This window comes from Medicago sativa, chromosome 5 (genome assembly GCF_051527215.1).
Source record: "Medicago sativa cultivar Bolivia chromosome 5, Bolivia_mono, whole genome shotgun sequence".
Classification (NCBI taxonomy): domain Eukaryota; kingdom Viridiplantae; phylum Streptophyta; class Magnoliopsida; order Fabales; family Fabaceae; genus Medicago; species Medicago sativa.
The window spans coordinates 19,512,374-19,528,703 of record NC_140753.1 but is presented as its reverse complement, the minus strand read 5'-3'; the positions used below and the strand labels follow the sequence as shown (position 1 = coordinate 19,528,703).

The 16,330-nt window shown below is 32.4% G+C and overlaps 2 protein-coding genes across 2 annotated transcripts; one reads left to right on the top strand and one right to left on the bottom strand.

Annotated features, from left to right (window-relative positions):
- Positions 1-2,421: 2,421 nt before the first annotated feature.
- LOC146920819 (ABC transporter G family member STR2) lies at positions 2,422-6,875 on the bottom strand. The gene is made up of 3 exons (XM_085714261.1): positions 6,028-6,875; positions 3,686-4,419; positions 2,422-3,562 (listed from the first exon to the last, which is right to left on the bottom strand). The coding sequence occupies exons 1-3, from the start codon at positions 6,499-6,501 to the stop codon at positions 2,590-2,592; spliced, it is 2,181 nt and encodes a 726-aa protein (XP_085570387.1). The 5' UTR covers positions 6,502-6,875; the 3' UTR covers positions 2,422-2,589.
- A 4,158-nt stretch (positions 6,876-11,033) lies between these two features.
- LOC146920818 (endoribonuclease E-like protein) lies at positions 11,034-16,108 on the top strand. The gene is made up of 6 exons (XM_085714266.1): positions 11,034-11,264; positions 12,875-13,152; positions 13,501-13,666; positions 13,738-13,982; positions 15,346-15,533; positions 15,634-16,108. The coding sequence occupies exons 1-6, from the start codon at positions 11,093-11,095 to the stop codon at positions 15,848-15,850; spliced, it is 1,266 nt and encodes a 421-aa protein (XP_085570392.1). The 5' UTR covers positions 11,034-11,092; the 3' UTR covers positions 15,851-16,108.
- The last annotated feature ends 222 nt before the right edge of the window (positions 16,109-16,330 follow it).

The window sequence follows — 16,330 nt, the reverse complement described above, 5'->3', positions numbered from 1 at the left end:
ATATAGCTCAAGTTACATAACATACTTGACACATGACTGGTCCAAGGGTCAAGCTATCCAAGCAAAAGCTTTAGGTCTCAAGATTTTGGGTTAAAAACAGCTTCAGAATAAGTCAATTAGCAATAAATATATAATATGACATGCTAGTAATCAATATTTATTAAGAGTTGGTCAATTCTAAGGCTTAAAATCCTTTTAGTCATCTAATCTAATCTAACTTATTTCTAATACTAATAACAATGTTAAGAAAAGTTGCCAACCCTAATTCTACAAACCCTAATTCAGCTTTGTTGTTATTGGTCCACATGATTTTGTAACTCATCTATTTACTAAATATTTCCATTTACATATATTAATTCTTATATTTATTATGTAACTCACCATTTGAGCTTTGTAACTTTCCACTATCTATTCTTACATCTTTCAACTACATCTGGCTGTTTTTTTTTTGTACGATTTATTCATCTACAAGTAGTGCTAACTCATTCATTTAAAAAAAATAAATAAATAAACGGTCGGTTACATTCCTATTCATATGTAAATAACAATTAATTATTGTTTGTACTAAAAAAAACAATTAATTATTGTAACTCCTTTTATTTTTATACCATCACTATAGGATGTGTCCCTTTACATTCCTCCACGTAAAACCTAAAAAAAATGTTAGGCTTTAAATCATCTTAATTCCCTTATTTCTCTTTCACCTATATAACCAACACTAATCTCTCATATTCCTTTTTTTTACTCATTATATGTTGCATTTGATCATTTTCCTCCTGATCTTTTGGCTTTACCACCAGGTTTGTTGTTGATGTCAATGACACAAAGTAAGCTATTTTCTACGTTTTTTTTAACCATGTTATTCATGCGTTCTAATTTTATTGTATAATCTTTACTTTCACAGGCTGGGAGTAGTTAAAAACAAAGGTGCGCATACCTTTGTGGATGATTTCTCTAATATGCTAATTGATGAGAAGGTATTGGTTGTTCCTCTTAAATTGACCATATGGTTAGGTTATGTAATTATCTATACTTATCCTCTGTCATTTGTATTGCTCAATTTATTCTCTTATATGAATATGATGTTGTTTAAGAAATTAAGAAATTTCTTAGTTGTTTCAAGTGTTTATTTCTAATATTTTTCTCTATGATTCTAAGAACTCCAACTCAATACACATGAAGGCCACAAAGGAAATAAATAGGAAATCAAAGTAGAATGCATTTAGATTTGTACCAAAATAATCTCATGGTCAAGTAATGTAATTTCCTACTTCTTATGAATTGAATTGAGCGATGACAACTTATGTTAGTCTTACATAAATCGTTACATGCGGATTTCTTTATTTATATATATTGCGCCTTCTACAAGAGCAATCACATTTTGTATTTTTTTAAAAATTGGCAAAGATGTATTTAAAGAACTCCGATCCAAGTTATGGTGTAACAAATTTGTGAAACTAATGTTTTAATTTGTCACAAGTGAATCTAAACTTATTTCACAAGATCGGTCCTAATATTTTTTTCTTCAAGGGAGACTGGTCCTAATATATGTGACTATCTTTTATGTTTGGTCATGTATGTATTGGTAAAATATTTCTGAAACAACTATTATCGCAAAACTCAAACTAATTTTTTTTCTTGCAAGCTTCATTTTTTCTCTATTGATGTTAATAGGTAACTCCATGAAGTCCATCACATTTATTTTCATATATTATTTTTTAATGTAAATGACCCGTGCGGTAGCACGGGTAAACGGTCTAGTAAGTTCAAATCTTAGATTCAACAAAACTTGTTTTATGATGCTTTTAATAAACATTGTGTTATTTTTTTTTTTAATTCCAAAAGGCCTCATTATAAATTTTGTTTTAGGCTTTTTGACATGTTGGGCCGGCCTTGGCTTGACGTGGTTCAAATTGAAAACTTATACACTTGAAAATACATAATATGAGTCATTGACTAGATGAAAATTGAATTCTATTTCAAAAGATTTTGTATGTCCATAATAATTGTCGCATTTTATCATTTTACAAAAATTAAAAAATAAAAGAAAGTGAATGATATAGTTTTGTTCAATTATTCTTATTAATTATTGATGTATTTTCATTAACATAAAAATATAAAGTGGAAAATAATTCTTTAGAAGTGATGCAGGTAATATCAATTAAATTATACAATTGAAAAGAAAAAAAATCAATTAAAAGTGATCAACTTTTTTGGGATAATGTATTTTAACAAATGTGACCGTTATTGTTGGATAGAGGGAGAAATGTTTATGGAAATTGCTCAACTTCATTCATAATTTTATCAAGTTTACACATTGTCATTTGTCACAAACTCTTAGACACATATTATCCCTTTTTGAATAATGCCAAATCATTAATTAATCATTTTTTGTTCCCTTCATTATCAATGGATAACAAATTCAAACCACTATCCCTTCATTTGATTTATTGTGAGAGGTACAATACAATCACTCAATTTATAAACCTTGTTCAAATACAATACATTGAAGCAACAAATATCCAAACAATATGTTTGCATTATACAAAACAAATTAAATTGTTAACTTTATCACACATTTTTCCTCTACTAGGACCTTTGATTTTTTGATCCAAAACGAAGAATAATGTAAAATAAAATCCTATATAGAACAGCCCAACCTAACATTATAAGCACATTGTTCCTTTTCTTAATCTCTTCAGTACCAATATGAAGACTTCTCAAGATATCAAAACCAGTAACAGGTACACCATCATTTGATCCAAAAGTTTCATTAGTCTGATACTCATTCATCAAGAGTCCTTCATAAGGGTATGTCATCGTCGAAACCTTGTTCATCCAACGCCAATAAGACGGAATATCCTCGCTGCTCAAGAAGTATCCACAAAACAAGAAAAACAAGGCAGTGAAGGCTATCACTGCAGCATAACCCAAGATATAGTTTGGAACAATTGAACTCACAAACACAACAAACGAATTTGTCGAAAGAAGAGAAATGAAGAGAACAAGGAAGAAGTATATAAAAGGGCCTCTAAGTTCTAAAGCAAACCAAACAATGCCTGCATAGGTTAAAGCTTGGAGCGCAAGAAACGGCATGTGAGTGATTAGGCTAGCTATGGTGTAACAAGAAGCTCTATAGGCATTATGAGAAGTTTCGCGGATGAAGATGAACCTCTCTTGGATGAAGGCAGGGACGGCATCATTGGAAGAGAAGAAAAATAAACACACTGTGAAGATGAAGAAACTGAGACGATTCGTGATTCCCTGTAAGGTCTCTTTTGGATTGTGGAACATTGTTGCCATCATGAATCCCATGAAGGTGAGGACCATTAGTCTTGATAGAAAAAGCTCGGGGGTTCTTCGTATGTTTGTGAAGTTGCGGCGCATTAGGATCCATGTCTCTCCTATGTAGGAATTTGCAAACTTTGGACCAAGATGTTCTTGTGAGCTATTTGTTGGTGTGAGGTAATCATTCTCATTGACTACGTAGTCGCTGCTATGTGGTGTTGGTGTTGCTGGAAGGATTTCACTTGAGTATGTGTAGATGCCCGGAGAAGCATGGCTGCACATCACACAAAAAACAATATGGTATATTACAAATTTGCATCTAATTTTGATTGCATATATCAATTTACCACTCAATCATCAATCATATAAATTAGTATTATTGAAGAAATGCTTTTACCTTGGAGGCTTCTGCACCTTGTTCTCATTTTTAAGTCTTGAGGGTGTGAATTTCAAGAAAGCTGCACTATTACTAGCACTCCATGACATTGGTGTGTTATTATATGGACTTCTAATACTATGATCAAACTCATCATTCAAACTTCTTCTACTAATTTGTGATGAATAAGAGAAATCTTGAGATTTTTCCTCATATTTAGATCCTCTATGCAAAGAAGGAGATGGTGAAGGTGCAATGGAATTAGTATATGAAATTATTTCCTCCATATCACTCAAAAGAGGAGGTTTCATTCCGGTACGCGCAAACTCAGCTAGCACCTCAACACCAACAAATTCACACTGATCATACTCTTGTATCACATCAATGAGATTCTCAATTGGATTCTCTCCTTTCGGAATTTTTCTTCCCATTCGGTTCAAATGGTGACCAACATCTTTGAGTGATCCTTGAAACATGAGTTGTCCTCTAGCAAGGATGATGAGATGATCAAGGAGAAGCTGGATTCGTGATGAAGGTTGATGGATTGTGAGAATTACTGTGCTACCATTTCTTGCTATGTCATGTAGTTTTTCAATCACACTAAGAGCACTTGTTGAGTCTAGTCCTGAAGTTGGTTCATCTAGGAAAAGGAGTGAAGGTCCATGGATTATGTCTACGCCGATTGAGACTCTGCGGCGCTCTCCGCCAGAGACTCCTCTTGTGCCTTCATCTCCTATGTAGGTGTTCCTAGATGACTGCATACATAGCACAAAGATCACAATCAATAAAACAACCGGGAAAATTAGAAAAGGTTTAAGTTTAGTGATGAAATTGATGGTTTAGTATGATATTTTCTTAGTTTGTTGTTAGTTGTCGCACCAACACTTCAGGTTGAAAATATAGTTTTCGACACATGTTGGAGATTGACCTCGTACAACACCCGTATGTCACACATTGAACATTTATTCTATGGTCTAGTGTCTGAATATTGTTAGGAAAATGCTACTAGTAGCGAAAAAGCAAATCAAGAAGAATTCACGACCCTTTATTTGCTAATATCCTTCTTCGATTACACCTCATGATTTCCCTTGTTTTCCGAGCTGGGAGAAATTTAATTGCCTACAACCTTTTTCGGGATAATATCGGGACAAAGTTGCTCGGGATGAATAGCAACGCTGATCTTGTTTTAGTTAGTTACAAATTAGTTGTGAAAGTTGATTATATTAGTTACCTTAAGATCACTAGTATAAACAATATTGAACAAGTAACATACCTAATTAGTTATGATTAGTTGAAAGTTGTTTAAATAATACAACCAACTTTAAACTGATCGTAACTGATTTGTAACTGATATAACCAACTTTCAATTAATCATAACTAATTTGTAACTACTTTAAATAATATTGACCTAATTCTAACAAGTATAAAACTATTTTTTTAGCTTTTTGTTGAGCACACAACTTGGCAGACACTCTGAAACCTAGCAGACAATTCCTTTCAAATAGACATCAAAATGAACACAATGATTAATACTAAAACTTTTCAGTTTCTTAATGATGATGATCAACTAGAGCTTTTTGATAGTAGATGGAAGGATTGATTGTATAGTTCTATAGTTCATCATTTCATCTTAGAACATTTTATGCAAAGAAATAAAGTGTGCAAATTGGATAATATGATATCTCTTACTCCCTCCATCCCCGAATAACTGACCCATTTTCTAAAAAAAAGTGTCCCAAAATAACTGACCCATTTCAATTTTCAATACAACTTTCATCATTTCCAATACAATATAACACTAAATAATACTACTTTTATCATTCCCAATACAATATATTCCACTTTCCCCTTTATTTATACATTTTTCTTAATATGTGTGAAAAACAAAATTGTGTCAATTAAATTGGGACGGAGGTAGTATAATTTTTTCTTTTATCAAATAGGATAAATGTAATATGATGATGAGTATATAAATCCTAATTATCAATTTACACCTTTTATACATGCATATACGTGTGTGCTCAGTGTTCTACACATCTTCTAAAAATATTTTCAATAAACTACTCAGTTTGATGATCATGTTCTTCTGTCCAAAAAAATGACCAGGTTCTAAAATATTGTTATAAATCAGTCACATATGAATTACTACATAGACACGGACATTGGACATGACATTGACACGTTGGCATTAGGAATAATTGACAAAATAGAATAACTAAATGTAACCACATGTGTCAGTGTCGTGTTAGCGTCCAACTCAGACATGTGTTAGACACTCGACACGACTTCAATCTAAGGTGTCTGTGTGACAGATATTAGTACATGGAGGATACAATTTTGAAGGTTGAAAAAAAAGCACTTACTGATAAGCCAAGCTGCTCAATAAGCTTCTCAACTCTCTGCCTCTTATCAACAGCTGAAAGTGGCCCTAATCTGAAATCAGCAGCAAACATCAAAGTCTCATAGACAGTAAGCATAGGAAAAAGCCTATCTTCTTGCATAATATAAGCAGAAGTTCTTTTAATCAAGCTTGCATTCACACTATTTCCATCCAATGAAACTTTTCCTTTAAGACTCCCACTTGCAATTCTTCCAGCAAGTCCATCCAATAAAGTTGATTTTCCAGCACCACTTGGTCCCATTACTGCAGTGATACAACCCTTTGGTGCATAACCTGTTATATCATGCAACAAATCAACATCTTCATTCGACCATTTTCCATCAACTTTCTTCTTCTTTGTCACTGTGTATGTAAGTGATTCAAATTCAAGTCCTCCAGTGAAACTAACAGGTTTATGCTTTATGTCAATCACTGTTTCAAGACCTTGTGTGTTCATTTTCTTGAGGTGCAAGTTAAGTTTTGATAAAATGTTTAGAAGAATTTCAGATCAACATAGCATGTTCTGAAGTGCTCCTAAACTGAGGGGATGGTGTGCTGAGGATGTATATAAGGACATTTTATGGCCGGTTGGTGTTTTTTTCAGGAGATTGTTACAAAGCTATTACAATGTTGTTTTCATTGAAAGAATACATTTTAGGTTGTTTTTAAGGAAAAGTTTGAAACTATTGGATTCTTGGTTTCTTCATCATTTGAACAATTGTGTTATGCATGCAAATACGTGTGATCAATGTATTATATTATATGAAAATAAAGAAAGGCTGGCTATGAATAATTCTTTTTTGGATTATGTTTACCCTTATCTGTATGTGTAACAATCAAACGGACTTAACAATTTTATAAGGGGACATTAAAATAACTGGTCACTTTGGACTAATTGATATATATGTATTTAATTAATTTAACAATTAACAATGCAGTAAGGCTTATCACAAAAGTAACAAATGTTATCCCCTTTTCACCAATGGTTAATTAGTATTTTTTATACTCTTAAATGTTATCCCCTTTATACTAATTTTACCTTCCACATTGCTCTCAAATATGAATCTTCATCACTTCTATATACTCTTAACATAAATCTTCATCACTTCTATATTCCTTTCCAAGTGATTAACTTTCGATTTTGGCAACTAAGTTCTTAAAACTTTTGACGCAACTATAAATGCATCCTCTCACATGAAAAATTTCTTATAACTTCTAAGATATATTCTATATACTCTTTATTTTAAATCAGTTAAATGAACTTTTGATCTCCTGTTGCACAATTGGAAGATGTTGGCCGGGCCCCCTTCCTAAATTTAAAAAATATCATTTCTGGCCCTTTAACTTTATCCTCAATTGCAAAAGGGAAGCCCCTTTGATTTCGACCCGATCAACTTTTACATGGACATATATTTTTTAACTATCAAATCCCAGTTCAGCGGGAGGCAAGCAAATTTAAGTTTGTTTTATTTAAAAATTAAACTCAAATTTTTTGCAAACAAATTTTTCATTCGTTAAAATTAATTAATCTCTTAAATCAAATCACTAGGTCAGATAACAACTATGATTGTTTATTAGAAATAAACATTAGATAGAAAAAGGGAGTTGTAACTCCTTTACGTGCAACATGACAAAAAACCATGACTTTCTTCTCTCTCACTAACAAGCATTTTTTTGTTTTTTTACACACTTATGACATTGTAGTCGATCAATGTCACATGACATTGGCATCCCAATATCACCAAAGTGTTACCCATCCTCACAAACAAGACGTGCAAGTTTTGTCTTCTGAAACACCAAAAATGACAAACACAGTAACAGTAAAATCAGGCAGCAGAGTTCAACTTTAGTAGTTGATGTGTAATCTATTTCTTTTCATTTTATCTTCCAACATAGTATTTTTCTCAAACTTATCGTATGCATTCATATGATTCCATTCTCTTTTTGACTTCTTTCAGCATCCATGAATAAGATAATTACCTCAAATAGCTAGTTTTAAAATTAAGGAATGAATAAAAGAACAAGATGAAATTAAAAGTTAAAGATGTCCAAATTTAATATTTAGTGTCTAATATGTCTCAAATAGAATAAAAGAAAAAAAATTAAAGATTAAAATATGAAAAATAATACAGCAGAATGTTTTGGCACAAATTATCTCGTCTGTTTTCAGTCACAACAAACACAAAATGATGATTTCTAATTTTTAACTTCGTACAATTAAGGTACCAGCTTAGAATTTGTCACAATGCTATAGACAGAAATGTTTTGTAGTTCTTGACCTTTGTTTGACAACTGTGGTTTATTGACTTGATTAGAGCAGATAAAATACTAATAATTAAATTCCAACATTAATTCTGCCCAGCCCAACTTAATTCACATTTTGGTGAACCCAGATGTAACCAACCAATCTGTAGACTGAATGACGGGTTGTTGATTGTGTAAGGTGAGATTGCACGCAGTCATCTACATTTAAATTGTTCGAACAATATCAAACGATCTAGAGTTTAAGATATATTTTTAATTTCAAATTTATTATATAGATTATTTGATTTTGATCGAACGATCCAAATATAATTGATCACGTACAATCATGGAGTTGTGACTAACAAAGTACACTAGAGTATATGTTAATATAGATATATTTATTTCATCTTCTGTCTATGAATATAATATTTGTAATTATATTACAGAAAATTGTGACATAGATATCTCTATATTAATACGGAGTAAATCATTTTAGTCTTACGATTAGGAAAAAAAAATCCATGAATTTGTTTGAGGTCAATCAACTTATTAATTTTGTTAAGTCTTTTTGTTACATACGCAATCACGTCTATGACATGTTATAAGGACAAATTTGAAGAATTGAATTTTTGAATCTTTTTCTTCCTCGTCAAAAACTAAATCCCTAATCTTCTATGTCATTCATATAAAACCTTTGTTGATATGAATGTGATAGAAGATAAACGATATTGTTAGGAGGAGGTAGAAGATTAGGAATTTTGCTTGGGATGAAAAGGTTAAAGATTTAATTTTCAACGAGAAAGAAGAACCAAAAAATTCAATATTTCAATTGTGTCCTTATGACGTGTCACATATATGGTTGCGTATGTGGATCACCTCATAAGCACATCTTATGCACTATAATAGAATGACTAAATTGAATAATGTCTTGCAAATTTTGAGATGTTTTTTGTCTATTGTGACATTTCATAGACTCAAATTAAAAGTTGTTACAAATTCAAAGACTAATCACATGATTTATTCTATTAATACTCGGCGTCAATTTATCATTGGTCAACCTATCATTTAGGTAAATTTAAATTTGAGTCATCACTGAAAGAGTCCTCGTCTAGAAATCATAAATTATTAGTACATGGGACCAAAAACATGTTTTGGGAGTAAAGCAAACAAAGAAAAAAGTAGATAACAAGAACTAGAAGTGTATAAGAGACGAGGTAGGTCAGGTTTGGCTAATCCCGAACCCAAACCCTAACATTAAGTATGTCCAATTATTTAGACCCGAATTTCATCATGTATCTGATATGGTACGAGTTTAATAAAGACGAAACAATATAAGAACCAGACAGGGTTGGTAAATGTTAATTACTTGAGAGATAAATGAAAAATTGAAATAAAATATAAAATGGGCCTCATAGATATTGTTTGTGACAATAAAATTATTTTTCTACACTCCGGTTCTAAATATAAGAGAATATTCTATTTTCAAGTTCATTGAATTAATAATGTATTTAGTTTATATTATAGTCCAGATGCATTAATAATTCAATGAACTTAAAAAAAAAAATTCTCTTATATTTAGGACCGAAGAGAGTAATATTCTTATAGTCAAACTTTGGAAAGAAAAAATCAGTCCAAAACAATATACTTTCTTTGTATATAGTGTAAATAGTTTTTTATAGGTAAATTTGTTTAAGTATATATAATTAAATTGAAAAACTATACTTTCTTTATATATAGGATAGATATTTTTTTAAAAACCCTTAATATATTTTTATGGATTAAAGAAAAATAATTTTTCTATAAATATGGAGTATTGTGTTGGTGTCATTAAAAAAAATAAGAATATATTATATTTGTTATATTGTTAATATCATTGAAAAAGATAAGGGTCATGTTAACCGGTGCCTCCGGGGCACTGGTTAAGGAAACTAAAAAAAGGAAGTTTTAAAATGAAAGTAACACTTTTCATGCTTTTGAAAAGTTGACAGCACAAGTTCCAATGTAATATTTACTATATTTGACTCCTTAACCAGTGCCCCCGGGACACTGGTTAACATTACCCAAAAGATAAGTATAGTTTGTTACACCCCTCAATAAAAATAAGTATAATTTATTATACAAAATAGACTTAAATAGGTCTTTCGTCCCTGCAAATATAGGTCATTTGAATTTTCGTCCTTGAAGTTACTAATCCTTCCAATCTGCCACTGCAAATATTAATCATTTGACTTTTGGTCCTAATTAGGTTTTTTTGCTGAGGTGGGCTGTCATTAGCGACGTGGTACCCATGTGGCAAGTGATGATTGAGCGAGGTGATTGGATTAAATAGGTCTTTCGTCCCTGCAAATATAAGTCATTTGAATTTTCGTCCCTGAAGTTACTAATCCGATGTAATTAGGACCATTTTTCAAATGATTAATATTTGTCGTGGCAGATTGGAAGGATTAGTAACTTCAGAGACGAAAATTCAAATAATCGATATTTGCAGGGATGAAAGAGCTATTTAAGCCTATACAATATATATTATCTATATTTATAATTTTAATCAAAATCAAAATAATTTTAATCAAAATTTGATAAAAACTAATATTATTTGAGTTGGATTTTTTCTTCTAATTTTACTCTTAGTTTAAAGTTTAAACCATTTGGGGTGGCTTTTACCTTTCTAGTTATACCTTCAAGTAATTTCTCTCCCCTCTTGTTTACAAAACAGGATAAGATAATATATAAACAAAGATTCTATCAAGTGAAGTGAGAATCACTTTGTTGTTGAGTCTGAAGGAACAAACAACCTTAACTGGAACATGAAGAGCTTCAAAACATGCACTTCAACCTTAAACATCACCGCCTTCTTCCCTTTCAATGATAATAATCTCTGCACCACCAACTTTCTCACTCCTTCCTTCCAAAACCACAGAACAAAACTTATAACTCAGCATTTCAAACCCCTTATTCTCTTATGTGCTTCTCTTCCAAGTAAGTAGTGTTTTCCATCTCAATTTGTTGTTTTTTGAGTTTTCTCAACATGGGTTTGTTAAAAAGATTTAATCTTGTTATGTGAAAGCAGTGTCACTAGAGTTAGATAGATTATTGGAATTTGAATTTATTAGAAATTCTAGTAATAATTTTCAGTGTAGTTTAGTTCCACTTTTGAATTAGGTAAAATTGATTCTAGAGATGTAAAATTGATTTTGACATGTTTGGATGTTGAGGATAATTGATTTTGTTTCCATAATTGATTCAAACTTGAAGCTTTTACCTCTGCAACTGATTTTTAGTCTCAAATTTATACTTTAAGCCACTTTTACATGAATATATCCAAACACAGACCACTTTATGTATTATAACTCACTTTTAGTTTATTCAGATGAAGTTTTCTTGTAATAATTTACTAACACCCTGTTTGGATAAATAACTTAATTATAAGTGCTATGCAGGGCTGGACCCTGGGGGGTGCAAGCAGCGCTATAGCACCGAGCCTCCCCAGGGTATGGGCCTCAAAAAAATAATTATAGCCTAGTACCCCCCAATAAACCGTGCGGGTGTATATAGCAAGAACTGGATTTTTGGGGTTTATATAGTAAAATATACCTACAGACAGGCCCAAAACATTGGCATTAAAGACTGGGCTGAAGTCTGTTATTGTTTTGGCCCTTTTGATGCAATTTGATATATATACCCCATATAAAACCAAGCTTTCTATTTACACCCTCCCAAATATATCTTTCAAAAAATTTAAATAGAACATTGTTCTTTTAAAAAAATATACATCTTTATTTTACTACGGGCCTCATTTTACTTCCAGCACCGAGCCTCCATATTCGTAGGAACGGCCCTGGTGCTATGCACAAGTTACTTCTGTAACAAAAAGTGAAAATGTTTCAATATAAGCTATAAGCTGATTTCATAAGCTATCTTGGAGAGCTTATAGAAATAAAATATAAACAACTTATAGACATGTCACAAGTTGTTTCCATAGGTTCTTCTAAACAATCTTACAAGTGCTTATGACTATAGATAACTAAACAGTCTTACAAATTACAAGTGCTTATGGCAATAGATAATTAAAATAAGCCGATCGAAACAGGCCCTAAACTGTCAACGTTGTAAGAGATTTGAATATTACTGATTTATTTTCTACTTGTGTTAGGAAAGAAACAACAAGACAAGGGAACTCTTATATATCATTTTTATACCTTTATTGTTACCTTGTTCCTTATGCTTTTTACGTTTCTAATTAAGGACATGTTTGGATTGACTTATTTGATTGAACTTATCTACTGACATAAGTACTTCCGAGACTGTTTGGGAGAGCGTACGATATATCCATAACCTGTTTTCAACTTATTTTCACAACATCTTCAACTCTTCAAGATAGCTTATGAAAACAACTTTTAGTTTATATGAAAACAGTTAGATTTTATTTGATCTTTTGTTATAGAAATAGCTTATACATAAGCACTTGTATGATAAGTGTTATGCTGCAAGCTCTTATTTAAGTTGTTTATGCAAATATGGCCACAAGTTAGTTTATAGTCTCTAGGTGTATTTTTAATGTCTAACTTAATATTTGAAATTCCTTTTAGGCCCACAAGCTAGTAGTGCTTCCATGGCTCAAGTTGAAGAGCAAGCAGATATTGAAATTGTAAAGGGTTATACTATGACTCAATTTTGTGACAAAATGATAGATTTATTTCTGAATGAGAAAACCAAATCAAAGGACTGGAGGAAATACTTGATATTCAGAGACGAATGGAAGAAATATAAGGATAGCTTCTTCATTAGATGCCAAAGAAGAGCTGACATGGAGAATGACCCAACAACGAAGGAAAAATTTACTTCATTGGGGAGAAGGGTGAAGAAGGTAACATATTATCAAATTCTATCTCTATGTAATGTTGATTTTAGAAAGAATCTTTTGTTACCAAATGAATGTTGGAAAAGCATATAAACCTCTTTTTCCATTAATTTGTTTTATAATTTTAATTTGTCAAAAGATATAGCGAAAGCAAAAAGTTAACTAAATTTTGTTCTTGCTGAACATGTAAATTGTAATAAGATAACATTGTGTTGTTGTTCTTATTTTATTGATTAATTAGTTCTATGAGAAAGTAGAAATCAATGCAGCAAAATTTACTATCATATATCTAGGCACTTGCTTGGTTTTAGAGCTTCTTCATCTGTTCTGTATGATCAGGAGTAAGCATTGCAGATTGATGATGAAATGGAAGGACACTATGAACTTCTCAAGGAGATACAAGATTTTCCGACCGACATTAATGCCATAGTTGCACGAAGGCGCAAAGATTTCACAGGAGAATTTTTCCGCTACCTCTCTCTTATTGCAGACACTTACGACAGCCTGGATGATCGTGATGGTAATTGTACATGAGTGTTTTTTGTCGCTTAAGTTGACTGTTGATTGATCTTTATCCTATTTGTTGAACAGGGATCGCCAGGCTAGGAGCTAAATGCTTATCTGCCGTCGGTGCATACGATAATACTCTGATGAATATGGAGACGTTAGATGCTGCACAGGCCAAATTTGATGATATCCTTAATTCTCCTTCCATCGATGTAGCTTGTAAGAAAATCAAAAGCCTTGCAAAAGCAAAGGAACTTGATTCTTCATTGATATTGTTGATAAGCGGTGCTTGGGCTAAAGCAAAAGAATCTACAACAATGAAGAATGAGGTATGAACTTGATTCCTCATTTTTAAAATTTCATTTTCTGGTGTTATCTGCTTGTTTTGCTTATTTTAAGATTTAGATGTTTATTCCTATGTTTTAAGCTTGAACGTAATACTTAAATGATTTATGCGTCAAAATGTCGGAATGGTCTTGTTGATGGTCCAGAATATAATGCTTGCTTATTTCCTCTGATGTATTTATGTCCACTTATTAAAGGTAAACCAATTAAGCGAAAATGAAATTAGCTGTTTGCGATTTTACTGAACAATGAATAAAGATACTTTGAGAGCTTCTGATACAAGTATTTTTATGAACAATCTAAACCTAACTTCCTAAGATAGTTACAACAGATAAGTGACTAAAACTACTTGTTTCAAAGACAGTTAGTGACAACCGTCAATAGCTAAAAGTCTATAGATCTGTATGAAAACTCAGTTTGCTGAGACACTATGCCTAGTTGCTCACAACTCTAAATTTATCTCAAATCTATGAAATTATCACACATGACACTCAAGGCTGAAAAGGGAAGGGAGTGATCACCAATGCAAAAAGCCAGGCACATGAGTGGCCCCTTCTTGGCAGAGTGGCGTATGAATGAATTCACATTAGAATGAGAGGGGTCATAAGACTGCATGTATGAGACCGTACAAACGAGGAAAACTAAAAGAATTGATTCATATTACCTGTACCAACGAAATACATTTTCTTTATATTGTTGTAAGAAAATACCCCGTGAATGTGAATACACCGCAAGACCCAAACAATAGTGAGTGTTTGAGCTTAAAACTTCAGTGAACAAGTAGGGATAGAAATGTAAAATAATCACATAACTATTAAGTGAAGTGTGTGGAAGTTGATCATCAAGGCGCTGAAGTTGAACTCATGTCTTGTATGCACAACAGTTGATTTGAAATATTCAATAGAACGAGAGATCTCATTATAGTCAGAAAGTGTGGCAACGATTCGAGAGCGAACTTTGAGAATATAACAAAAATATCGATTTTAAACTAAATCACATTCCTAGAGATGCAAATATGATCAGTAGTAGCATCACAATTCAAGAAACCTTTTAGGTGGTACTGTAACCCATAAATGTTGAACAGATTGAACCCTGAGTTTTTATGGCCTATATTTTTTAGAGGTGTCATGGTATATTTACCTATATAATTTTGTTACTTGGACAGACAGCCAAAGTAATTTCCCTAACAAGGTGAAATGCCTCTTCCTTTGTTCTTATAACATTAAACATCTTCATGCAAAACCTTGTATTATTTCTTCATTAAACCTATTCTTGTTTTATGCCAAACTGTAGACTCACTGCATAATGTGTACAGTGTACTCAACAATATTGCTCAATATTGTGCAGGTGAAAGAGATAATGTACCAATTGTACAAGACCACAAAGAGCAGCCTAAGGACTATTGCCCCAAAAGAAATAAAGCTACTGAAGCATTTGCTAAACATCATAGACCCCGAGGAGCGATTCTCTGCCTTGGCAACAGCTTTCTCCCCTGGTGATGAACATGAAGCCAAAGATCCTAATGCTTTATACACGTAAGAAAATTTTCTTACTAGTTCATTCAAAAATATATCTTTTCTTTAAGGATTGTGTTTTGCTGATACTCCTCTAATTTGTATGTGAATAATTAAACAGTACGCCAAAGGAACTGCATAAATGGATTCAGATCATGCTAGATGCATATAATCTGAACAAGGAAGAATCAGATTTGAGAGAAGCTAGGCAAATGACTGATCCTATAGTTATTCAGAGGTTGTTTATCCTCAAGGATACTATTGAGAAGGAATATATGGAAAACAACACTGTTCCAAAGTCTGAGACTGAAGATGACTCTCAATCAGAAGTGTTTTAAGTTGGTCGTTTGTTTCCCGTTCGTGATCCCGTTTTTGATCGAGAGAAGCGCGAGGCAGGGTTGAAATGAAGAAATGAATGAACGTAGGAAGAATGAAGTGGCTACCCTTTCAAATATCTGTAGACTAGTGTATGTTTTCCTTTTTATATAAGAGGACTTGTATTATTTCACCAGGTTTCAATTACTAAGTTTTAAGCAGGTATAATGTAGTATAGAACAAGTACTAGTTCTTTATGCATGTGTTTCTAATTGAACCAATGAAGATCTTTGGTGGTAGGAAGTTGATAATAGAAAGTGATTTACTCTACGCCAGCGGAAGTTGGTTAAGGAGTTGGCTCATGCCTCATAATGGCGCGGACTCAACTCCCACTGCTGGCATGAGGGCTGCACCAGTGAGTAATTAGTAAGTATATTTGTCAGTGATGAGCTTTGTGGCCTATCATGACCTTGGTGAACTCCCGTAATCCAACACACATAAAC

Coding starts and splice junctions, on each gene's coding strand:
- LOC146920819 (XM_085714261.1), bottom strand. CDS start 6,501: ATGAACACACAAGGTCTTGAAACAGTGATTGACATAAAGCATAAACCT. Junction 4,420..6,027: donor TTGAGCAGCTTGGCTTATCA/GTAAGTGCTTTT, acceptor CTATGTATGCAG/TCATCTAGGAACACCTACAT. Junction 3,563..3,685: donor AAGGTGCAGAAGCCTCCAAG/GTAAAAGCATTT, acceptor TGTGATGTGCAG/CCATGCTTCTCCGGGCATCT.
- LOC146920818 (XM_085714266.1), top strand. CDS start 11,093: ATGAAGAGCTTCAAAACATGCACTTCAACCTTAAACATCACCGCCTTC. Junction 11,265..12,874: donor CTTATGTGCTTCTCTTCCAA/GTAAGTAGTGTT, acceptor AATTCCTTTTAG/GCCCACAAGCTAGTAGTGCT. Junction 15,534..15,633: donor GATCCTAATGCTTTATACAC/GTAAGAAAATTT, acceptor ATAATTAAACAG/TACGCCAAAGGAACTGCATA.